Below are 26,899 nucleotides of genomic sequence, written 5' to 3'. Positions count from 1 at the left end.
ATAATGGATGGTTCACTCTCTCATAGCCTAGCTAAAATAAGGAGAGCAACCATAGTACAGATATATCATATAGTTTTGCAGTATGCCAATAACTTATTAAATAAACTAACTTAATAACTAGTTATTGTCATACATCAATGCTATATGATCATCATATCATAATGATACATCATAATGATGATACATCATAATGATGATACATCATAATGATGATACATCATAATGATGATACATCATAATGATGATACATCATAATGATGATACATCATAATGATGATACATCATAATGATGATACATCATAATGATGATACATCATAATGATGATACATCATAATGATGATACATCATAATGATGATACATCATAATGATGATACATCATAATGATGATACATCATAATGATGATACATCATAATGATGATACATCATAATGATGATACATCATAATGATGATACATCATAATGATGATACATCATAATGATGATACATCATAATGATGATACATCATAATGATGATACATCATAATGATGATTCATCATAATGATGATTCATCATAATGATGATACATCATAATGATGATACATCATAATGATGATACATCATAATGATGATACATCATAATGATGATACATCATAATGATGATACATCATAATGATGATACATTATAATGATGATACATCATAATGATGATACATCATAATGATGATACATCATAATGATGATACATCATAGTGATGATACATCATAATGATGATACATCATAATGATGATACATCATAATGATGATACATCATAGTGATGATACATCATAATGATGATACATCATAATTTATAAATGATAACAAGAATATTTCAAAATACAATAATGCAAAAATTATCTCTGAGTAATCAGGCTATTGAAGTAAAAAAGTATAATAAACTAAATATTAAACTTACTTTGAATAACTATGCTATGTTTTTCGATCACTTTAATTATTCAAAGGTATTAAAGGTATAACAATATTAAGATTATTTTGAATAATATTGCTCTGTTTTTAATTATTTCAATTATCAGGAGATATTAATATCTATGGATAATTTAAATTATTAAAAAATTAGGCTTTAAAATTGTTTTTTAAAGCCTAATTTCTTGGTAAATAATATTGTTATTTGCAAATAACAAACATATTCTGTTTTAGTTTAAATTGTTTTGGCAGATCTTTTTTTTTGTATATCTATATGAAATCTTATTGGTGTAGTTTGTTATTGCAAAGAGCAGAAATTCCATAAAAAGTTGCTTGATCCACAAGTTAATCCAAATGGAGTGATAGTGCTTTTCACAATTCAGTAGAATTATTATCTGTTGCTGTTGAAAGTAGTATTACAACTCTTGAGATGAAAGCATATTGTTCACACTGGTTATAGCTATTAGATTATTCTGTATTTGGTGTCTTGAAAACCTACTACAATACTTTTTTTTAGATTTTTTTTTTTTTTCAGATTGTTCACCTCCCCAAGGCCCGAGGGGGGGCCACTACAGTCAAGGAGGGTACTCATTTTATTGTGTTTTTTATATTTTAGTTGTTATTCGTGGTGCAACCCTCTCTCAACTCTTTAACTCCGAAACACGAACCTTGTCGACAAGGCCGCTGCGCGGAGAAACTAAGTTGAGCGCGGTACTTCCAGGGACGTGGTGAGAATCGAACTCCGAACCTCTCGCTTACAAAGCGAGCGCTCTTACCACTACACCACTACCGCATTGTTGTTGTGATTTAATCAATACTTGCTCTGTCAAAGAGTCAAACTTTTTTATACTGCATATCCCTGATTCACAGAATTAACTTTAAACTATCCATCAAATATAAAAATCGTGTTTTTATTCGTGCAAGTATGGTACCATAAATTATCAATCTGAAATATCACTGAAAAAAAAATTACAAAAAACAAGTGGGTTTTAATTCAAACTCAACTTTTATTAATTAATACAATTGAAACATTTTCCATAACATATTATGAAAAATACAATGTATTTTTCTTAGTATGTTTGGAAAAGTTGTTGAACTTTTGCTTATGTTTTCAAAATGTTCCTTATATTTCTGACAATAGAAATTTTGCTTATAAATAGTTTCAAATATACTAAAATGCAATCAAATGTATTTCTTGAATTTATTGAAGCAATTTCTTTATTTAATGAAACTGTCATTCCCTATTGCAAATAAATGTGATTTGATTGAAGTCAATTATATGATAAAACAAGACCACTGAAAAGAAAATTTAATAATTATCATGATGTTTTCTTATACCTTAGGGTATGAGAAGTAAGAATGAAAACAAGAAGTTAAAAAATACACTTTAGTTTAGCACTTCCATTATTATATGAACGTGAAATTTTATGCTTAACTAAAGTACTTTGTTTTAACTTCCTGAAGCAATGCAAGATAAGTTACATGATCTGAGCAGGGGTGAAACCAGACCTTTTTTGGTACAATAGGACCGGTATGGGCGCCAAAAAAATGCCTCAGAATATCAATTTTATGTTGTTTTTCTTTTTCTTTTTATATTAAAAATAGAAAAAAAAGTTCTTTTAAATGCTAGTTTTCTGAATATTTTAGCTAGTTTATTTAGCCAGTAATGTTTACAAATAAGGTTTGCTGCAGGTTTAGAGTTAGGATTAAATAAAACTAATGGATATTTACTGATGGCATCATACAGGAAGCCGATTAATTATCTTATATAAGCCCAGGATTATACAATTTATACTACCCATTTGGATTTGAATAAATATGCCCGAATTATTTCTTAATGAGTGCTTGTAATGTTTATATTTAAAATAATAGACGTGTAGAATTTTGCTAATAATCGATATCTCATTTAAAGACCTACTGACTCCTACTTTTTTAAATTTACTAAATTTACTTACAATTATTAATTGTAAGTAAATTTAGTAAATTTAAAAAAGAAACATTTACTGTTTAGTCACATTGTCCTGTGTGTCTTAATAAAAAAAAATTAGTAATACTAACTACTTCTTTTATACAAATAGTTATAAAATATTTGCCTTACATTTTGGTTAAGTTTTTGCCTAAGTTTTGCGTAACTCGTGCGCAACCTTAACTTTACGCAAATGCTGCGAAAAAGTTGTGAATACCAATTAGTTACGCAAAAAATATTTTGCGTAAGTTTTTCGTAACTTTTGCTCAGCTACGCAAGAGTTACGCAAAAGTTGTGAATCCGCACCTTGTACCCCTCCCCCTCCTCTTACTTTTTTTTTTAAGAAACTTTTTTTCCTGCTTTTTTTAAAAGAAAATTCTAGATATAGAGGACTTTTTTTAGAAATTGACGATTGTGCCTCTCCACTTCAAAACCCGTGTCGTCGGCCATGCAGACTACAGATTTTTGGATTTTTTCTACAAGCACAGAATAGAGGTTTATGATAAAAAAAAATGAGCACGTGCCTTTTTTTAAACTAAGTAAGTTTTGTCTGTTTTAACTTCTTATCCATTTTACAATTTTACTTTCCCACTCAAACCAACTTAACTACTCAACTGTATATATTCACTTCTCACAGCAATGCAATGAAATCATTAACGTTCCGTTAGTAATGTCGCAAAGAAGTTATTAATAATTGCATTATTTTTTAAAAAGGTGTTCACGCGTAAACGTAAATAATTCAAATATTTTGTCAAAGGAATTTACGCCGAATATAGGGCAAAGATTTTTTTTGAAAAGTACTATTTTTAAGATAAAATATTGATAACCTTTTATCAAAAAGGTTTTATTATTCCCTTCGTACACAGGCTTGTGGAACTTGTTTCAAACAATAGAGTTTCTTTCCAATTTTATCTTGTAATTTATTTTTAAATTCTATCTAGTGATTTGTTTACAGTTTTATCTTGTGATAAAAAATATGTATTAGACCTCCTAATATTGTAGGGAAAATTACAAAAAAAAATCAGGAACTTATGTAAATTACTTAATGTGTACATTTGTACACAGCATGCATTAATTCTGCTATAAAGATTTTTTCAAACTCGGTTTTATCAGAAGAAATCCTTACAAAACAACTAAAAACTTTAAACAAACAAAAGTTTTTAGTCACTAACACTATTAAACTAATAAAATAAAGTGAAAAATTCTTTTTAGTTTTTACCAAGGACTTATTTCGCGTAAAATGGAAACGATTTTTGTCACCAGTGCATTTTAATCTACTGCGACCTTTGCAATCTTCAAACTTGCAGCGAAAATTTTATTCTTCAATGCAGACAGAGAATTAGGTAAACTGATCATAGTGGACCTTTAGAATTGGTCTCTCTACTTGCCCGCTTTGACGATGATGTAACAGTTGATGTCGATGATCAAAAATCACGTGAACCACATTAAAAAGTATATAACCAACAGAAGAGTTAAAAATCTCATCCAGAGTCATCAGAATCTAATAAATCAATTTTAGAGTCATCAAGATGTTGCAACACATCTTCAATTGTAAACTGCTGACGTGGTTTATTTAATAATAAGACAGTTTTTGTTTTTTCTCTCTGTCTTCGTGAATATATTTACTCAATTTACACATTTACAAATACCCCGATGGTATAATAAACGTTATAAACGTTATACACAATATAATATGACGCACCCACATGGTTCTTTCTGACGCAACACAATATTTTTAATTTTTCAACACAAATAATTCTATTTTATGGTTTATATATAATACAATAATTTATACTAATTTCAATTTATCTAAAAAATAAATATTATATATTAAATATAATAATCTGTGATTACAAAATCAGTTTTATACAATTCATTGAAAATAAATATATGTTTGCATCAGATGTTTCATTATGCAGTCATTAAAGCAAGCAATGCAAGCAATGTTTTTATAATTTTATTAAAATTTTTTTTATGTTAAGTTAGCAATTATACTAATACGTTAAACATTAAACAAGTATTAAACGTGAGATTAAAAGAAAAGGCACACATGCAATTGTTAACACAAGTAGCACCTATAGTTAAACCAAAAAACTTAACAATTAGTCTCATTTAGTTTCACTATAACCATTATTCTAACTACTGCCAACGTTGGCACACAGTGTGTACACAGCACTATAACTTCTTTTTTTAAATCACAGAAAAATCAGCTGTTTAATTTTAACTAAAATGCGTCCAATTGTTAGCATCTAGTTTAATACACAAGCAAAAAAATGAGTCAATTTAAATTTGTCTAAATAATATAAAGAAAAAATTTAATTCAGTTATTACTTTGCTCGAAATTCACGGAAAAAAATAACCAAAAAAGCATGTATATATATGTACACATTGTGTACTAAGGTTAAGATAACATTAAAATATATATATATATATATATATATATATATATATATATATATATATATATATATATATATATATATATATATATACATATATATATATATACATACATTAGGGTAGATCATCATTGCATTTTTATTGTTCAAATTAGTTAGGATAGCAAAATAATGTTGCTCTAACATCTAAATATCGTTAAAATATAATAAAAAACTAAAATTATTTTTTCCTTCCTTTACCGCCGTTTTAGTGAAAATAAGCTATTTTTGATATTACAATATACGATATATAAAAGTTTCTGCTCTACAAAAAATGTAATAATTTTGATTTTTTCTGGTCAAACTTTTAAGATTGCTTTAAAACTCAAAATTTTATGTAACAGCACGATTACGTTAGCACTAGAAGAGTTTCTTATTAGCGATACAAGTTTTTTTAAATGCCGTTTTATATTTACTTTTTATTGTACTTATTTGAAGAAGTTCTATGAAAAAAAAAGTGTTTATTAATTAATTAATCCTACATATTCCAATTATTTTTTGAAGCAAAGTGTGGAATATACTTTTTAGATAAAAGTTTTGCTCTAATGTATCGGTCTCTACTCATTTCTCCCGATACAGATGCGGCTGCTTTTGTAACCAATTGAAATTATCTTTCTATATTTTGAGAATGGCATAGAAAATCAGTTTTTGCACATTTTGTGTTGCATTTTCAATAAAATCATCACTTAACTCTTTTAACATATGTGGTGAAGTCCTTAGATGTTCCTCCCGATTTACAAGACTAAAGTGATCAACTGCATCAAAATTTAGAAGAGGAATTTTGAATTTTCTTACTTCTGTAGAATTTGAATTTGTGCATCGCTTCGCAAATTTATTTCTTCTAGCTGCTAATTCTCTTATTTCTTTTCGTTCATCCATCAACATTGATATCAAAATATTTTCTGGGTCATCATAATATGCATTTCTTTGAATGCATTTATCAACTATAAGTCGATCGCTTTCAGAAAGGAAGAGAGAGAATTGAATTAGGTGCCGCAAGTGTTTTGCCTCTATGTAACATTGAGGCTCCAGTTTTATAAAAAACCACACCGGTGCATAACCTCGAGAATGTAATCAGTAAGTATAACAAGCTCGGTAAAAGGAGAAGTGCTTGCAAAATACAAGCGAAGGATTCTATTTGCTGTTGTCAGCCATCGAGAATCAACCAATGGGCCTACCAATTTTCTTTTTAGACTTTCTTTCATCTCACCTATTTCTATTGACTTGCACATGCTATAAATATATTGTTGATCTTTACTAATATTATTTGTCACAATGTAGAACGTCCCAATGTTGCCACTAAATGCAGTAGGTCCTGAAGTGATGCCACCTAATTGCGATACTAAATTTCTCAATGGTAGCTCATTGAAATGGAACATACATACTAACCATTGAACTGGATATCCCAAATGCAGTTCCAGCAATCTTATTACACAGTTGTTCAAACCAGTATTCACGTTAGCTCCATCAGAGCCAATAGCTATGACATTATCAAGTGATATTTTGTTTTCATCAAAAAAATCCATTACAGCATTCTTGATATTTGTTGATGATGCACTTGATGGAGAAATATGACTAAGAAAAACTGAAGGAGGTTCTTCAATCAATGTGATATGTTCCTCAGTAATTATGTCTTTACTGCAAGTTTTTAATGCACAAAGAGTTTTATCTTTTCTCCTATCAAAGAAAATTGATTTTGGGCCTACTGAACACATAGCTAACTTTGCTTTGTGTGATAATGTAGTTCTAAGTAATTGTCATTGACGCCTTAACTTGGTTTGTTCTAAGATGTCATGTTTTTTTATAAATAAATACAAATTTTTTTTTATTCAATTTGCAAAACAAAATTCTAAAAAATAGATTTAAATTCAATAAATCATATACAAAAGTCCATTTATTTGATATATATGTGGATATTGGTAATCTATATAATATTATTAATACTACAGTCTTTACATACTAATAGTATACTAATCTTTATACCTTCATAAATATTAAAGTTTTCAACAATTTTTTTTTAAATAAATAAATAACAATAATTTTAAAAAGGGTTAATTAGAATCACTAAAATGCCAAAAATAAACAAATAATAATAATTTTAAAAAGTGCTAGTTTGAATCACTGAATAGATGATTAGTTTATAATTTAATACTGGTTTATAAATCCAGACATTATTAACTTGACATTATTCAATTTTTCTCCGAAATTTTTTTTCGGAAAAAATTTTGATCAAATATCAATACCTAAATACCAATAAAAAGCCTAAAAATTCAAAATATAAGTCCCGCAACGGAAAAGAATGCCAAAAAAAACTTGATTACTGTTTTATTTTTGTTATATCATCTAATAGTAACAATTTATCACAATTTATAATAAAATTTAATAATTTTAGAACAAAAATTACTAAATAATTTAATAACAATAAAAAAAGCCTAAAAATGCTCAAATATGGTAAAATAAGGTCTTTTAGCAACAAATGAAGATAAAAAAAAGTAAGTTTTTTTTTCCCATTTAACTTTTATCGTTTACGAGCAACAGTTTAAACTACTCAAGATTAAATTTTATAAAAAAATTACTATGTAATTAAATTAAATAATGATAAAAAGCATAAAAAATACAAATATGGTAATTTAAGGCCCCCTGGCGGCAAAGGAAGACATTAAAAAAATCAAACAAATTTTTTCTATTACATCAAAAGTATAGGGCTAATGAAAAGAACCTTGAGGAACCCCCGAAGTTACAGGATATGAGGAAGAGTACTGTCCATCGAGGACAACTTTTATATTACAATTGGTATCGGGTTCAATAGTCTTAAAGTATAATAAAGTCTTAATGTTACCTGATACATCGTAAAAAAAGAGCTTATGGAAAAGACCAGCATGCCAAACTTTACAAAAAGGCTTTAGAAATGTTGAGAGCAATAGCGTTAACTTTCCCACATCTATCTAATGGACGATAAAACCTGTTAGTTATTACCGTTAAAAAATCAGTAGTATAACGAGAAGATCAAAATCCATATTGATGATTTGAAAGTAAGCTATTAGGTTCAAGATGAGAGATTAGGTGTTTTTTAATTAAAGACTCAAAACCTTTGCGTATGATAGGAAGAAGACAAATGGGACGGGTACTTTCCAGAAAGCTTAAAATAAGACTCCAATAAGCACTTGTTAAATAGTCATGACAGCTCCAGAGAACACTTTTGCAAGACTATAACATATATGTTGTCCGGACCACAAGCTGTAGTAGAGTTTAAGTAGGAAATTGCAGCAACACAGTAAGAGGAAAACCATGAAGAAGCTTGGCTTGGAATCTTCAAGAAGGAATAAAAGATTCAATCCCAGCCTGAATCCAAGAAGTTACATTACAAGATTTCTACCCAAGGGCTATCACGAAGAAAATCACAAAAAGTGTCCCAGTCAGCTTTAAGGTAGTTGCAAGAGGTACAATGATAGGGGGATCTAATGATGAAGAAAAATGGAATTATAACTTTAGAGAGATTAAACCGTGATTGGAAGCACTTAAGAGAAAAATGCAAGGAAACTGAGCACTGGCTAAGATCAGAAACAATACATAAGTCGAGTAGATAGGGTAAATAATTCGGATTGTTTAGAAAGCGAGTTGTAAAGCTGAATATTTGTGTTATAGATTGAGAAAGGCAAAATGGCCTTAACGCCTGCAGAGTCATTGACACTAGAATCAAGCCATTCTGTGTAATAAACATTTAAGTCACCAACAAAAAATGATTGAAGTATAAAGAGAAAGAGATTAGACAATATGATCAGAAATAACATCAAGAAGAGTGCAACCTCGAGATGAAGGAGAGCGATATAGATCAAAGAGAAATTTTGTAGAATGAAGTGGTGATAAACAAATGCACATAAAAATTGTCTGTGGAATCAGAACTAGTTTCCTGACAAAGGGGTGAATTCTTATAAATGTAAATGCCCTGGCCAAGCGTGTGACTACTGGAATCTTTACAAATTAAAAGAAGAAAACCATCAATGCTAAGATCACAAGATGAGACAGTCAAACTCAAATTAGCCTCACAAAGAGCAAGTGGGTCTAATGAAGTTGCTAGAGATAAGACTCACCAGAAGAAAAGTTACTTCGAAGACCACGAATATTAATTAATAATAAATTTAAAAAACTTGTTGAGAACGATAGTTTTTTATGTTTTATAGATTTGGGTACCCAAGTCATTTTTTTAATGGGTTTAAAGAACTTGAATCAAATTTGATTCAAATTTTGGTGAGCATTGTCAAGGCCACATTTAAAGACCTTTGTTACGGCTTAAGGTTAATAATAGTAATAAGGCAATTGCTTGGACTATTAAATAGTGTACTTAGTACTATCTTTGCTTTGCAAAGCACAGATAGTACTCAAGACACTATTTAATAGTCCGAGAGCAATTTCCTTATTACTATTAATAAACTCTAAGCCGTAACAAAGGTCTCCAAATGTGACCTTGGCAATGCTCATCAAAAGTACAAACAAGGACACCATCCATGAGCAACATGACACTGTTAGTACTCTGATATTTTACAGCTGCTGATGGAATCAGCCTCTCTGAGATCTACCACAGAATTTGAGAAATCTCACCAACAGTCGGTCTCAGAAACATAAAACTGAGTTTTGGAGCTGTACCCTTATTAGGAGCTGGTCAACAGATAGAATGTGTTTATCTCTTAAGTCTTTGCCTAGAAGACCTTTTACAAGACAGTGGCCGGATGCATTTAACATCGGCCCAAGATATGTATTTTTATTGATACACCATCTCATATTATGTCCCTACTACTACTTATTTGTGCTGTAAAAGCTTTACCTTGTATCACTCTTACATTTGTAACTCATCACTTTTAGTTAGTCTTTTTTTGTAAACCATTTATTAAAACTGTCTAACCCATAGCATATCAAAACTTTACCATTTTCCATTAATATTTCTTACACAAAATCATCTTCTGCCATGTATCCCTTTAAAACAAACTGTAGACTCAATGTTATATAAAATGTGAAATAATTTATTTATGTCTCCAAACACAGCCGCTCATTTTTTTCAAAGCAGTAACAAGAATATTTTACAATTCTTTTTATTTTTCTCTTGCTCTACCAGTCCATATATTAAAACTTTTAAATTTCGAAAGACAATTTTGTCTCTTTAGCCTAATATTCAGATTTTGATCCTCCTGTTCCACTGCTGACTTTTTTTATAAAAACTAATTCACTCCCAACAAATCATCATGACACCTCCCAACAAGGCTGCAAGTCTATTTAAGTTGGAAGTTACGAGGAAACATTGTTAAAGTTCAAGAAAATGTTTTAAATTATATTTTTCATTTTTTTATATTCTTTAAATTTCCTTTTTATTTTTTTCTTTATATTGTTTTGTATTTTTATGCTTGATGGGGAAGAGGGAAGGGGGAAAGGGAATCTTAATAAGCTTGGGGAAAATTTTCCGAAAATTAAAAAACAATCTCTCGCCCCCCTCCCTCCCATGTATTATGTACTTTAGTGTATCATCTTATGATACACTAAAGTACTTAATCATCTTTATTTCTTTATATTATTTGTATTTTTTATACATTTTTTAATATTATTTTCATTTTATTTAATTCTTTATATTTTTTATGGTACGGCAAGGATCTCTTTTCATAGCAGTCCTTGGAATTTGAGTTGTTAATCGAAAATGCCGACCTCCAATACTTCAACAGAAGTGTTGGAGGTCGGTACAAAATTGCCGACTTCGTTTCTATGTTTTATGGTAAAACCTTTGTATCAAATTTTTTTTTACCGACCTCATGCCAACCTCTAAAAGAATAAGGTCGGCAAACTATTGCCGACCACTTTTTTGCTTATTCCGAGGCTGGCAAAGCATAGAACTATTGTTTTTAATTGTACTAAAGTTCATTAAAATAGGGTAATATAAAAAATACAAGTTATTTCTTTACAAGGATCAAATTGATTGTAAATAAAAAGTTATAGTAAAGATAAAAAACTATTTAAACAAAAAAAGTTAAAAAATTTAATCTAGAACAGTATTTTAATTTTGTGTAGTAAAAGTTTATTAATTAGACTAGTAAAAGTTAGTCGAGTAAATTTAGTAACACAAAAAAATTGGTGACTTACTTTAGTTAACTAAGTTTTGGTTAGCTAAAAAGTTAGTCGACTAATATAATTTTGACTAAGAAGTGTGTGTATGTGTATATATATATATATTATATATATATATATATATATATATATATATATATATATATATATATATATATATATATACAGTATCGGACAAAACGAGTGCAACCAAATAATGCTAATTTAGATTCTTTGTATAAAAGTGCTGCATTTTTTCAATTTAGAGAAATAACTATGTAACTGTTTAGAGACAAAGTTTTCAAGTTTTATTCATCACAAAGTTCATTATTTGTACACGAAAATTAATAAATTAATCGAAAGTATTAAAAAAAGTTGATTTCCTTCTGGACAAAACAAGTGCAGCTCGACAAAATGTTGACCAAGCTTTATTTCGCTATCAATATTTCGTGGCGAATCCTTTGTTGTCGATCACAGCCTTGCATCTTCGAGGCATAGGATTCGATCAGGTGATCAATGAAACTTTGTGGAATCGCTGCCCAGACTTTTTGGATTTGTTCAAACAGTTGATCCTTATTACGAACACCTTCACGATTAATATTGCGGTTGACGATCTCCCACAGGTTCTCGTTTGGGTTGAGATCCGAAGATTGAGGCGGCCAATCCATCACCGATAGGTGGTTGTCTTGAAACCACTGCTTGACTACTTTTGCAGTGTGTTTCGGATCGTTGTTTTGCTGAAAAACCCATTTTATTGGCATATTCCATTCAGCATGAGGTAACATAACATCTTTCAGGATATTTTTATACATGAAACGGTCCATTATTCCATCGTTTCGATGTATTGGACCTAGACCGTTAGCAGAAAAACACCCCCAGACCATTACATTGCCTCCACCATGCTTCACGGTCTAATGGCAGTAACGTAAATCGAGGCGTTTTCCGGCCGGTCGACGTACACGGCAAATGCCATCGCTCCCAATGATGTTGAACTTCGATTCATCACTGAACAGGACAGTTCGCCATTTCTGCACATTCCATTCAATATGAGATGTAGCAAACAGGAGTCTTTTCTTCTGGTTTTTTTGTGAAATCAGCAGTTTCTTTGCAGGGCGTCGAGAAAACAATCCGGCTTCAACAGCACGTCGTCTGATTGTTCGGTCCGATACAGGCAGCTCTAATTGCTTTTGTATCTCGACTGATGATATCCAGGGATCCTTCTTGACGGATTTGACGATCATAGAATCCTCTCTAGAAGTGGTGGAACGCGGTCTCCCACCTTTGTTATCTGCTGCCAACTCCCCCGTAGAACGATATTTGGAACATAGTCTTGACACGGTCCATATTTTCACGCGATATTTATCACAAATACTTTTTTGTGACATTCCACTTACGTAATCGCCAATAATTTTCGTTCTTAGTTCCAATCCAAGACTGTCGGGAACCATTTTTGCACTTGAAGCCATAAAAATAATAAAAATAAATAATCACGTTTCTCAAGGCTTACGGTGTTACATTTACCTTGTAATGATACAATAATGCTCTGTGGAACACAGCGTCTTGGTTGGATGTGGACTGTATTGATGTAATGAAACACTTTTTGTATTTCACTTCTTGTATTGATGTTCTTCGATAAAACACTTTGATAAAACTCACTTTGATAAACTATCTTGATAATACTGACTGATTGACTTCCATATACTGACTGAATTACATGTCGATTTACATGTCTCTTATAAAGTAAAATGAACCTGTGTGAACCTGTTCTGGAAGATTCTAGATGCTTCTTTTCGATGCTTCTGGAAGCTTCTGGATGCGCCTGGATGCTTCTGAATGTTTCTGGATATTTCTGGATGCTACTGGATGCTTCCAGATGCTTCTTCTGGAAGCTTCTGCATGCTTCTGGAAACTTCTGGATACTTCCTTTAATTATTAAAAAACTTCCTTGACGTTGACACGGACCAGACTTAAGAAAATGAAACAAACCAAAAAAGTTGCACTTGTTTTGTCCGCTGCAAAATGGCACTTGTCAACGAAATTCTGCCTGTGTGCTGTCGCCTGTCAGCTGATTGCTCATGTCATGGTATGCTATGACTCCAGACTCCTGAACTGTTTGCTGTGGTAGTATAGTTCGTTTCGTCTTTAAGACATGTAAAATTAGGAACACTTTTTAGCATTGTTCGATGTTGGTTGCAAATGTTTTGTCCAATACTGTATATATATATATATATATATATATATATATATATATATATATATATATATATATATATATATATATATATATATATATATATATATATATATATATATATATATATATATATATATTGATATTTAAGGCTATTTTGTATTATAATAATAAAACAAAACTCATAGTCGTAAAAGAGTGCTCAATATTAAAAAGATACTTCAAATAGAGCGATATACATATATATTAACGAAGAAAAAACAACTTTTTCTATGGTTCTTTATGGTGAGTTAGTTGGAATATTTATCTTGTTTCAATTATCACAATCTTACGATAAAGATGAATTTGGATTGTATAGAGATGATGGTCTAGCAGTGTTTAAGAACCGGAGTGGCCAACAGATGGAAAAAATTAAAAAGCACTTCGTGAAAGTTTTTAATAATAATGATCTTCATATATCTATCAGCTGTAATTTTAAAATTGTTAATTATCTGGACTTAACGTTAAATCTTAATGACAGTTCTTTCCAACCTTACAGCAAGCCTGGTAATTCCATCAGTTATATAAATGCTGCCTCTAACCACCCTCCTAGTATACTAAAAAGCCTTCCTCAAACTATAGAACTAAGATTGTCAACCAATTCTTCTAACAAAAATATTTTTAAACAATCCATTCCTCCTTATCAAGATGCAATATTTAAATCAGGTTTTATCTGCAAATTCACCTACCATTCAAATAAAAAACAGATCTCATTCAAAAATCACAAGCGAAACATAATTTGGTACAACCCACCTTTCAGTACCAATGTTGCAACAAAAATAGGAAGTCGTTTTTTGAACATGGTAGACCTGCACTTTCCGGTTGGTCACAAACTTCGTAAGATATTTAATCGAAATACCATTAAAATAAGCTACTCATGTATGCCAAACATCAAGTCCATCATTAATTCGCACAGCCACAGGATATTATATAGCCAAGGTAAAGATAAGGGAAAAACATGCAACTGTGTCAATAAATCCATCTGTCCCATGAACAATCAGTGCTTGTCAAAGAACATCGTTTATCAAGCGACCGTGTCGTCAAATGAACCTGACTACAAAGAAAAAGTATATTTTGGCTTATGTGAAACTCCATTTAAGTTTCGCTATGCTAACCATCTAAAATCTTTTAACATTAATAAATATAAAAATGATACCGAATTGTCTAAAGAAATTTGGGACATGAAAGACAAAATGTTTACACCCTTAATTAAGTGGAAAATTGTAAAACGTTGCAATCCTTATAACATATTTTAATATATATATATATATATATATATATATATATATATATATATATATATATATATATATATATATATATATATATATATATATATATATATATATATATATATATATATATTAAGATTAGATTAAGATTAGTATGAGGAAAGAACGACGGGTAAAGAAACCTAGGATTTTTATTCTTAAATACGCTGGCCCCCCATTCCCCTCCTTTCCCCACCAAAAATCCTGGATCAGTCAATGGGTTGCAGTATTCATAACTCTAAAATATTCTCCTATCACCAAAATAAATAAAAAAGTTTTGACCAAGTAAATTTCTAATAACCCGGTTGCTGAATGTTTTATTTATATATCAAAATTTTATAAATCAGATTGATACGAGTTTTAACATAAAAAAATATTCTTTGTATGCAAAAAAATCTGTAAAGTAAAACAAACTAATAAAAATCTTGGATGAAAATTAACTTTTATTTTATGCATTCAATTCACCAAGTATCTTTTACTGAGCAGCTGCTAAGTAAAAAATTTATCGTGTTTTCATGTCGATAGTTTCAACGGGTCTTTTTTTAAACAAATTATAAGTTTAATAAAATATTAAACAAGCAAGAGGTAGCCATTTAATATCAACTTAACTGCGGTAGAATAAATTTGCCCTTTTTAATTTTTCTTTTTCTCATATCAAAAATAAGAGCGAAAATAATAACGCAAGAAGCAACTGCAAAAAGCGATTGCAAATATGTATCTTTAAAGTATTCTAACCACTTCGGAAAGTACACTGTTTCTGTCTGCAAAACTTTTTTAAACATACTTTCTGGAACTGTGTATTGTTCTTTTTCAAACGCTTTAAAACATGAAGTGTATTCTTTCAAAAATTCGTTGCGCGTTATAAGAAAGTTAATTGAAAAATCTCTTTGGTATCTTAAAACAACCGCCAAAGTATCATTTGAATTTATAATAGATGGCTCCATCCACGCCGCAACATCTTCTTTAATGAGAGCGGCAAATACTAGTCCGTTCTTTACGTTTTTAATCACTTCTTCGTTAGAGTTAGCTTTTATAACCGTTGCACTAAAATCGTAGAGCGCTATTCTTTCCTCTGCTGAATCATCAAACACTGAAATATTTTTTTTATAAATGCTGATTCCAGATTCTCCAAATATTGAGTCAGTAATTAAAGCTATCATTAGATTACAATTAAACACTCCAAAAACTATGTAAAATATTGCTAAAATTCGACCAATGAATTTTTTAGGAATAACATCTCCATAACCAACAGTCATAAGAGTAACAAAACTCCACCAAACTCCGGTTCCGGCTCCTTTGTAAAAAGACTGATGAAATTCTAAATTATCTCGATGCTCAATTATCCATATTAAAATTCCAGTGTAAATTGACATAACAAGCAATATTATAACAACTGTTGAGTTTATTGTAAGAGAACCTAAAATTTTATGCAACAGATAGATTTTTTTTTTATCTACTACTACAACCATATTTTTTCCTTTAAAAAATTCTACAGCTGTGTACATACCTTGGTATTGCCTATTTAGCTCGCCTGTTGTTTGGCTAGAAATATAGGGCCCCCATATCATTAATTGATCTGAACCAACAAATGCGGTTAAGTTTAACTGAGTAAAACTTGTACGAGTGTCAGCTACTTTTAAAAAAGTTGCCGTCATGCTGAAATGATACTGATTTTCGCAAAAGGAGTCCAGTTTTTCCATCAATTTTACTAGCATACCGGTTGTTTTATTATCTTTTTCAAAAATATAAGGCGCTAATGGCCAATATTTAACTTCGACAACGTGGTGCGATAAAACCGTTGAATACTTGATACATATGATTACAAAAATAAAACCCAACATCACTTATTTTGTTGAGTAACTTGAATAAATTCTTTTTAAATAATGGCTTGAGCTATGTTGTTCGAAATAAAAACAAGAAACGCGAAATCACAAAAATAAATACCGTCAAACTATTGCTAAGTTACTAGTTAGATTTTTATTATTTATTTATATATCTATTATTATATATCTTTTTTAAATAAAACATTTTTCTTATTCTTTAGCTTTATTTTAAATTTTAAATTTTCATTAAGTTTGGTGAAATATGAATTTTTTTTAAAAAACTATTTAAAAACAGTTATGCTTTTGTTGCGTTAATATATATATATATATATATATATATATATATATATATATATATATATATATATATATATATATATATATATATATATATATATATATATAAATTAGTAAAAACAAAATTAGTAAAAACACTTATCCAATTTTTGATTTCTTAAGCACTGTGTTTTACCATCAGTAGGATCATCAGGAAGAATTTCTTCCTGATGATCCTACTGATGGTGAAACACAGTGTTGAAGAAATCAAAAATTAGATGAGTGTTTTTACTAATTTATTATTGCTCTGTTTTTTTAGAACATTGTGCACTCTGTTTGTAGAATACACTAACATAATATATATACATATATATATTTTTCTTTTGTAGTTATTTTAGGTGCTCCCAGAAGTCCTTACGGTCTTATCACAGAGCACCGCGGGAGAGCATTTAACAGGAAGTTCACGCCTCCTTCCGTACCAATGTCGCTTGTTGGGCTAGAGCTGGCGTCGAACCTAGGACCTCTGGGTTCTGAGCCAGAACTCTAACCACTGCGCCACGGCTATATATATATATATATATATGTATCTGTATATATATATATATATATATATATATATATATATATATATATATATATATGTAAATTATGTTAGTGTATTTTACAAATAGAGTGGTCAATGTTCTTAAAGAACAGAGCAATAATAAATTAGTAAAAACACTTATCTAACTTTTATCTTCTACTTTAAGTTTCACCATTGCTGGATCATCAGGAAGAGTACTCTTTTTACCAATATATATAAATTAGAAAAATTACCAATAAAAAAAAAAAAATTACGAATGCTCATCGTAAATTAATAGAATTTGGTTAGGTGTCACTCATATAGTTACAAACTAGTCAATGGAGTGACACCTAAAAAACATAAAAAATATAAATAAGAGAGAAAAAATAATAGAAAAGATTGTTAAACAAATAATAATGATCTATGTAATAACTATAGTAATAATACAAAATAATAATAATAACAATATAGTATCAATAATATTAAGAACAATTATAATACGATATAAATTGCACGTACATATCATAGATAATAACTAAAAATAATAATAAAATCAAATGTAACAATAATAACACAATAATAGTAGTAATATTAATAATAATAATAATACAATAATAAATAAATATAATATAGTTAAATAATAAATAAAGCAAAAATCAAACCACTCGTTTGTTAAAGAAACTATATATCAAAGACAACTTCAGTCCAGAGAGAAACTATGAAGAAATGCGCTCAAAAATATACTTTAAAATTGAATTCTGTTGAGCAATAAATAATTTTTATATATATATATATATATATATATATATATATATATATATATATATATATAAATTAGTAAAAAACACTTATCTAACTTTTATCTTCTACTTTAAGTTTCACCATTGCTGGATCATCAGGAAGAGTACTCTTCCTGATGATCCAGCAATGGTGAAACTTAAAGTAGAAGATAAAAGTTAGATAAGTGTTTTTTTTACTAATTTATATATATATATATATAAATTAGAAAAATTAAAAAAACATTTGTAATTTTTTTATATATATATATATATATATATATATATATATATATATATATATATATATATATATATATATATATATATATATATATATATATATATATATGTATATATATATATATATATCACCGTTACAAAATTTAGAAAAAAATTTAACCTGATTTTCCCGAAAAAACCCTTTGGAGGGATGAAAATGCACATATTCCTGATTCTTAAAATGTAAAAACTGAAATCAACGAATTACGTCCAAGAAAAAAAATTGCGATTGAAATTTTATTCTATAAGCACATGACACAGAAATGACAGCACACATTTTTTTATTGTATTTTTACAGGACATTTAATTTAAAAAACTCTATAAATATAAAGAAGTAATGCTAAATCTTCTGATTTGACTAATAACTTGTTCTGAAAACATATTGAAGTAAATGAGTTCTGGTCTTCGTTGGTTTTACATATGTTTGCTATTGCAGTCCACAATGCACGTCTTCAATTTGCTACCATAGTTTGAATTACTTGCGTCTCTTTTGTATCTTTTCCAGTGTTCAGCAATTGAGTGGTGAAGACCTTCTCATGACTGTTCACTGTAAGGTCCAAATGCAGTATGCTTCATTTCAATGAATTCTTTGATGTGAAATAAGGCTGCATTTACCTTGGGTGTCACTGAAACATTTAACAAAGCCAGATATGAGGTTCGAAATGCATCAATTTTCACTGCATAGTGTAGATCAAGCTCTTGTCCAAAGCAGGCATTCACAACAGCTCCAAATTTTCGAAGGGCATCAATGATACCAATAGCTTGGAATAAACAGTCAGTTTCTGCTAGTTTTTGAAGGGGATCAACATTCTTCAAAAGCTTGTGGCATTCATTGCCAGAAAATTGACATCCATGATGAGGTTGTGGTTGAATGTTTAGGAGTCTTGGCCAATCATCAGCTTTAGACCAAATGTCTCTTAATGCCTTAAACAAGTGATTGACAACCCCAAGCATCAGGTGTAGCTCCATGAGAGGTATGAGATCAAAAACAAGATTTTGGTCAGGAAGATCAGTCAAAGGCATATGAATGACATTCTTGTAAAACTTTGCCTTTTTCAAGTCCAATCCTGCAAATTCAAAGACTCTAAAGCTCTTTCTGATAGTGCTAAAATTCCTAAGCTGCTAAGGAAATGAAAGATGTTGACAATCAGCAGTACACCATGTGCAGTGGTGAGTGCTGGAGTGTGCTTGTAAACCACAGACAATGTTTGCAACCTTTAAGTCACAAGAAATGAAAAAGTTTGTAGAGTTGGCTTGAATCAATGAAAGCAATTGTCTGATGTTTTTATATGTTTCTGACATGTCTTCTGCAACTGCAACCAAAAGCTGTCGTTTAACTCCACTATCTTTGGCATGTGGTGTAGTGAGCGATCGCTTGCTTGGGGGAGAGTGACTGGTACCACTTGTGTCAATTATTCCCAGACTGACTTTCAGGAATCCACCTCCACCATCTATTCCAAGCTTGACAATGTTGTCAAATAATGATTGTCGAGACTGTTGAACTTTATTCAAAAGCTTTTTCAGGTCATTGCAATGAACAACAGTTTTTGACTTTTTGGGGTTTGAAGCTTTTTCAGTTGACACATCAATGTCAGTTTGTGTGAAATGATCTGATAAATGTCTTTTAAAGGCATCAAACTTTGCATGAAAATTGCTTTCAATAACTTTTGTTCTGCTGACTTGATTGATTGTTGGTGCAAGTTTTTTCATACCAGAGTTTGACAAATTAGTATTCATCTGAACAGCGACAAGGTCTTTCACTGTCATGATTGGAGCATTGTCAAAAAGTTTTTTGGCACTGGATCCTAAAATACAGAAAAATTAGTTGAATAACGTAACAAAGCTTAATAAGATCTAAATTTCACTAAACCAATTTGACAATAAATTTTAAATGATGTGGGGTTCTATTATTTTGAATAATATTAACAATTTACCTTTGTGATGGGGAGAGGAACTTTGATGTTCCATGTAGAGATGCATTTTTTGAAGAAATCACTAAAGATGTAATCTGTTCTGCCTATGTTTGGTCTTTTGTCACAAGGATTTGCATATTTTTTCTAAATGTTGCCTGATTGCACTCATGGGAAAAGCCACTGCTTACAAGAGCAAGACACTCTGAGCATCTTCTGTAAGTTTTTGCTGCTGATGATGGCATCAGAAAGTACTTTTTGTATGCTTTTCATTCAATTTTAGCCTTCCAACTTTGCAAATAAGACAGTCACAGTTTTGTTCTCTTGTCTCTGGTCTGACTTGAATGCTCTTGTAGTTGAAGATAGGTGGGAAGAGGACAGGCTGGCCAGAATCCTTTTTCCTCAGTTTCACTCTGCAATTCTCACATATTCCCTTTGGGACTCGAGTATCAGAGAAATCAATTGGTTTATCAAGTTGAGAATGAAGTTTTTCAATGATGAATGTTGTCACTTGTCTATCACACTTCTGAAAGCACAAGAAGCAGACAACCTTCCTGTTGTTTTCATGTGATCTTGCAGAATTTGACATTTTTAAAAATGTAAGTCTTTTTAAAACCCACCAAATTAAATTTTTGAGCACTTTAGTTTGAAGTAGCACTTTCCCAGAATTTTAGTTTGAGGGTAGAGAATATGATATACATTAGGCACTGTAAAATTTATTATAAAAATAAATATTAACCTACTATCTGTAAATAATATCTGTTAATGCAAGTTTGTAAGACATACTATTATTTAAAATAACATATACCTTATTACACATTTCTATTATGTTATCACCATATCACCACTTATTATGTATGCAGAAAGTTGGTATTTGCTCACTTCATACTCAACACCATCATCTTCATTCTCTTTTGGTTTCCAATAAGAAACTATATATAGATCACTTTTCTTCTTTTTAATGCCAACAATTCTGCCTTAATATACATCCTGGATGTTAGTAGCATTATCGAACCACATGTGGCAAATACTTCTTTCAATAGAAACTCCAATAAGAATTTATTCAATATCTGAGGCCTCATTATTTTCTAGGTCAGGAAACATTTCTTTTACCTGATCAGGCAAGCAATTTTTTAATATTTTTTCTAAATTTCTACGTTCTTTGTTTTCTATTTTCTGAATTTTATCTGCCATTCGTTTTATTAATTCTAACTTCAGGTCATTATGACATTGCATATTTGTAAACTGCTTTTTTCTGGCATTAGAGATAATATGCACTTGTTTTGAATATCATTTGGCTTTTTGCATAGAAGAGCAGTTGTTTTATTTTTGCAAGCACGAAGTTTTGAAAGAAAACAAAGAGTGGCATTTGGAGCTTTGTACTTTGCAGCGCTAAACATACCCATAATTTATTCTGAATCAATGTTGTGAAGTCTAGCTGATTTAGTCTGGTCTTTAAGGTGATCATTAGAACTTATTTCAAATTGCCGCTTGTACTGCCTGTCACTGACGCTAATAACTGCATTAAGGCAGTCAGCTAATGCTTTACTCACTTCATCAGTTACTGGGCAAAAGCTGATTATTGAATCAAAAACTATATCTTTAATATCATTACCAAAGAAATCAGTTTTTTGTTTAAGTAGATATAAAGGATTCTTACTGCTCTCAATAAGAGTGATCCGAACATCTTTTACAACCTGAATGCCAGATATGTAGTCAAGTCCCGTACCTGGTGCAATATAAAATTTTGTCATCCAAGGACCAGAAAGTAGCTTTCCAATTAAAGCTATAACACACAACTCACGGATACCTAAGGTGAAAAAGTTAATTAGTAACAAAGAATAATCTTTGTTTATAATAGTCTTTACTCCCCGTTAATCTTGCAAGTGTCATTACTATTTGTAATTTGTATTTGTAACTATTTTTGTAACTAACTCTATAGCCTATAATATTGTGTAGCACTTTATCAAATGAACTGAACAGGTATACAAAAGAAAAAAGATACCTGTTTCAGATGTCTTGTCTTGAAATAAACTATTTCGCAGACCTCGGCATAACGCCAAGCCACAACACAGAAATGTCTTCAATATGGCATAATGACGGATCAAAATACCACATGTGTGAAAAAGCATATGTAGTCTGTTGCCTCTATAGCGTGGTAGCAATCTTCTGGGCAACTCGTGTTGGTCCAAAAAGGTTACAAGACCTTTTGGATCACCTATGAATATCATAAAAAAGCTCATTTTGGCAATTGCAAGAAGAATGTGAAATAAAAACATGCACAAATTATAATATTTCATTTTAGATCGAAATTTTATTGAGAAAACTAAATATATTAAAGTAAAAGAATGGTTTAGATTAGTTAGAGTACCTTTTGCATCCTTGTAGCAAAGTTTGTTCAGCTGTACAACAATGTCTGATAGTCAAAAGCTGTACCTCCAGGAAGTTGATCAATAGCTACAACTATACATACTGATTCCGTTGTCAAGTGCACAGCATTTACATGAACACCCTCCTGGGTTGTTGCATCAAAACCAAGTGTCAGATCTTTTGTTGTAAATGCTATCTCAGCAGCCTGTAAGTCTGAAAGCACACCAAGCTCACGCATCATTTGTTCTACAGTTGTACAATGTGGAATTTGACTAAATCGGTAGCCATATATAAGTCTCCTAATAGCTGTTGAGTAGCATTTTTCATTTTTGGTGTTTTGTGTTACTTGCTGAATTTCCTCCAACTCTTTCTGTAAATTCAGAATGTCATTTTGCAGTACAAGAATTGCAGAATTTTTTTCAGCAAGTTGTTGGCTTAACATTGCTTTTTGATAAGAAAACTTTCTTTGCGTAGATGTCAACTGTTGTTTCAAACAAAAATTTGATTTTGAAGTTTTTTGAAGAACTGTAAATTTAAAGACTTTTCTTTTAATTTTTTTCTAAGTTGAGAAATTATCTTTTCCTTACGAGTAATAATTTGATTTAGATATTTAAATCTGTGTGGTCTAGCTTTTGCCTTATCTCTTAAACCTTTAATATCCTATTTATGCTTTCTCTTCGTAATTGCCATTTCGTTTGCCAAAATGGTTAATCTCTTTCTCATAACCTTTTTTCTGGGACTCAACTGGTCAGCTCTCAAACTGGATAGTGGTTCATGAGAAGAGGTTTTTAAAGTAGGACGAGATAAAGGAGATAAGTGATCACTATTTGATACAGATGAAACACTGATTTGTTGGGAAGAAAATGTAGAGCATGTAGCAAAGTCAATTACGGTTGCAATTGATTGCGATGTTTGTGCCACAGCAGATGTTGTTATTTGGTATGCAAAGAGCATGTTGCAGATGTCAACAAAAGGTTTCGAATTTCGTAAAAAATGGTTTACAAAGACTTTTGATGTTCTAACTAGTTGCTGAATCTGACTTATACAAGTTTTGATGTTAAAATACTTACCGATTAGTTTTACAGTTACTTTATATGAATCATTGTTAGTTGCAAATATATGCAGTACATGTCCATTTCTACAGCCAATATTAAAATGAGCTGTTATTGGAAAATTACAAGCTAAATAAGTTTTAGCTTTACCATAAAATAGATTTGTTTTCTTGTGAGGTCCCATGATGGTCCCTAAATTAAATTCAACAATCATAATACTACTATTTAATTGGGTCGGCTATTAATCATAATTAAATAATTTAAAAAGTCACCATTAATCTATAAAAAAAATTTTTAAATATATGTATAATTTTTATATATCATATATAGCTTAAGGTGTAAATATCATATTAAGCTATATGGTAAATTATGGGTATGGAAAAAGCTGAGAAAATGCTGTTTTTAATGATTTTTATGCAGAACCATCATAAAATAGTGTTAAATAATTTTAATTTTAGGATTTTAAATTTTATTTTGCAGAACTTTGCCTTTAAACTAATTTTGGTGGAGGAAAAGAGTTAGCCATCAAAAATATATATATATATATATATATATATATATATATATATATATATAAATATATATATATATATATATATATATATATATATATATATAACCACCTTAATTATACTTGTTAGTTTTTGTGTAAATCATTTAACAATTATAAAAAAAGGCTATTAAAAAAAAGTTTGTGTAACAGTTCTAATAAAATATATCATTATAATGAATAAAAAATTAAAAATACTGAATTCTCCACTGTCAAAAACAGCCCCTCCCCTAACACTATGTAACGGAAGTGGAAATACATACCTCCACTGCGCAGAAAAATAGGGTGTGTCATGTGTGGTCATAAATATTTTTTGATGAAAATTGGCAGGCATATAGAAAATAGATCTATACAGTTGCCTGAAAAATTTTAAATATGTACCAACATGCCTTCAATAATAATGCACCTCCGGAACAGAAACGAAATTTTAAAACCGAATGAAAATCACTGGTAACTGTAAAAAAAAAAACAGAATTTATAACAAAAAGTAACAGTAACAATAGCAGAAAAAGTTTTATAAAGTGTAACAGTAACACTAAAAGAGGTGGAAATGGTACCTCCACTGGGTCGAAAAATACGGTATTTGGTCATGAATATTTTTTAATGAAATTTGGCAGCCACATAAAAAATAGATCTATACAGTTGAGTGGAAAATTTCAAATATGTACCAACATGCCTTTAATATCAATGCGGACAGAAAAAAAACACTTAAATTAGATTTTTTTTGTAAACATTTTTATAATTGAAAATGCTTTATTTTAAAGTAAATTGCTTTAGTACTTCGTCGAGAAGCCCTTAACATTGATTACTGCTTGAGAGTGACGAGGCATTGAGTCCACCAGCTTCATAATCACAATAATTTTGATTTTTCCCCATTCTTGTTTCAGAGTATTCAATAAATCACGTTTACTTGTTGGTTTTCGACCTGAAACTTATCGATCAATGAGCTTACATAGACATTCAATAGAATTAAGGTACTTTGCTAAGGCTATTCGATTAATCGAATTTCATTGGTTTTGAAAAAGTTTTTCACAAGGTTTGAAGTGTGCTTTGGGACATTGTCCTTTAAAACATCCTTCCTCGAGGCATTTTGTCTTTAGCATGTGGTAGCATAACATTCTTAACTATATGATACTAGGACCGATACAATCTCTATTCAAGTTAGCCCAGTTCATAACGTTTCGACTTCTGTGCTTTACTGTTGGTAGCTGGTATTTATTATCGTTTTTATGGCCTTTTGGTTGACAGATCCAAATAACATAAACTTAAATTCGTCACTAAAAAGTACTTTCAATCACTGTTTTCTTGCCCAAATCAAATGTTCATTAGCAAATCTTAAACGTGCTTTTCGATTCTTTATATAAATAAAAATTTTCTTTGTAGGACGTCCTTCAAGTAGATTTGCAGACCTCAAAAGACGTTTGATTGTGTCAACACCACATTTTTCATTATAATGTTCTTTAATTTCAGCATTTACTAAGACAGCATTTTGCGTGGAACATTTTTCAGGGCTCGAGGATGGGTATTTTAGCAGGATAATGACTCAAAAGACACTTCAACCCTTATAAAAGACTTTTTCAAAAACAAAAAAATTCAATTAATGGAATTGACATAGCAAAGTCCTGACCTTAATTCTATTGAACATCTATGGAAACACATAGATTGACGAATTTCATGTTAAAAATCAGCAAGTAAATTTGATTTATTGAATATTCTGAAACAAGAATGGGGAAAAATCAAAATTATTGTGATTATGAAGCTGGTGGACTAAATTCCTTGTCACTGTCAAGCAGTAATTAATGCTAAGGGCTTGGCGACAAAGTACTAAAGCAATTTACTTTAAAATAAACTATTTTCAATTTTAAAAATGTTTACAAAAAAAAATCTAATTCAAGTTTTTTTTTCTGTCCGGATACTTTTGCACGCGCATATTTCAATTAAATGAACTTTTAAGATTTGATTGCTTACATTTAGTAAAAAATCATTTGTTTTTAGATTTGTAATCAATTTTTTGGCATTTCAGTGAAAATTTGAAAGAAATTGGACTTTTCATTCAAAAGTTATCTCAAGTTATGCTCTTGTCCGGTTACTTTTGCACACTACTGTATATATATATATAATATATATATATATATATATATATATATATATATATATATATATATATATATATATATATATATATATATATATATATATATATATATATATGTATATGTATATATATATAAATTAGTAAAAATACTTATATAATTTTTAGTTGTCTTTAACAGAGTGTTTCTCCATCAGTAGGTTTATCAGTAAGAATGTCATCAACATCAAAAAGTGCCAATAAGTACAATAAATAAACCAAAAAATA

The 26,899-nt window shown here is 30.0% G+C and overlaps 1 protein-coding gene across 1 annotated transcript; it reads right to left on the bottom strand.

The window, feature by feature from the left end:
* Positions 1–15,288: 15,288 nt before the first annotated feature.
* On the bottom strand, positions 15,289–16,841 carry LOC105845103 (uncharacterized). Its single transcript, XM_065804926.1, has 2 exons — positions 16,447–16,841; positions 15,289–16,356 (listed from the first exon to the last, which is right to left on the bottom strand). Exons 1-2 carry the CDS (start codon positions 16,778–16,780, stop codon positions 15,539–15,541), a joined length of 1,152 nt encoding a protein of 383 aa, XP_065660998.1. The 5' UTR covers positions 16,781–16,841; the 3' UTR covers positions 15,289–15,538.
* Positions 16,842–26,899: the final 10,058 nt, after the last annotated feature.

The sequence above is a fragment of the Hydra vulgaris genome, chromosome 09, assembly GCF_038396675.1.
Source record: "Hydra vulgaris chromosome 09, alternate assembly HydraT2T_AEP".
In the NCBI taxonomy this organism is placed as follows: Eukaryota; Metazoa; Cnidaria; class Hydrozoa; order Anthoathecata; family Hydridae; genus Hydra; species Hydra vulgaris.
The sequence above is the reverse complement of the archived record's forward strand: the minus strand, read 5'-3'. Positions and strand labels throughout refer to the sequence as shown.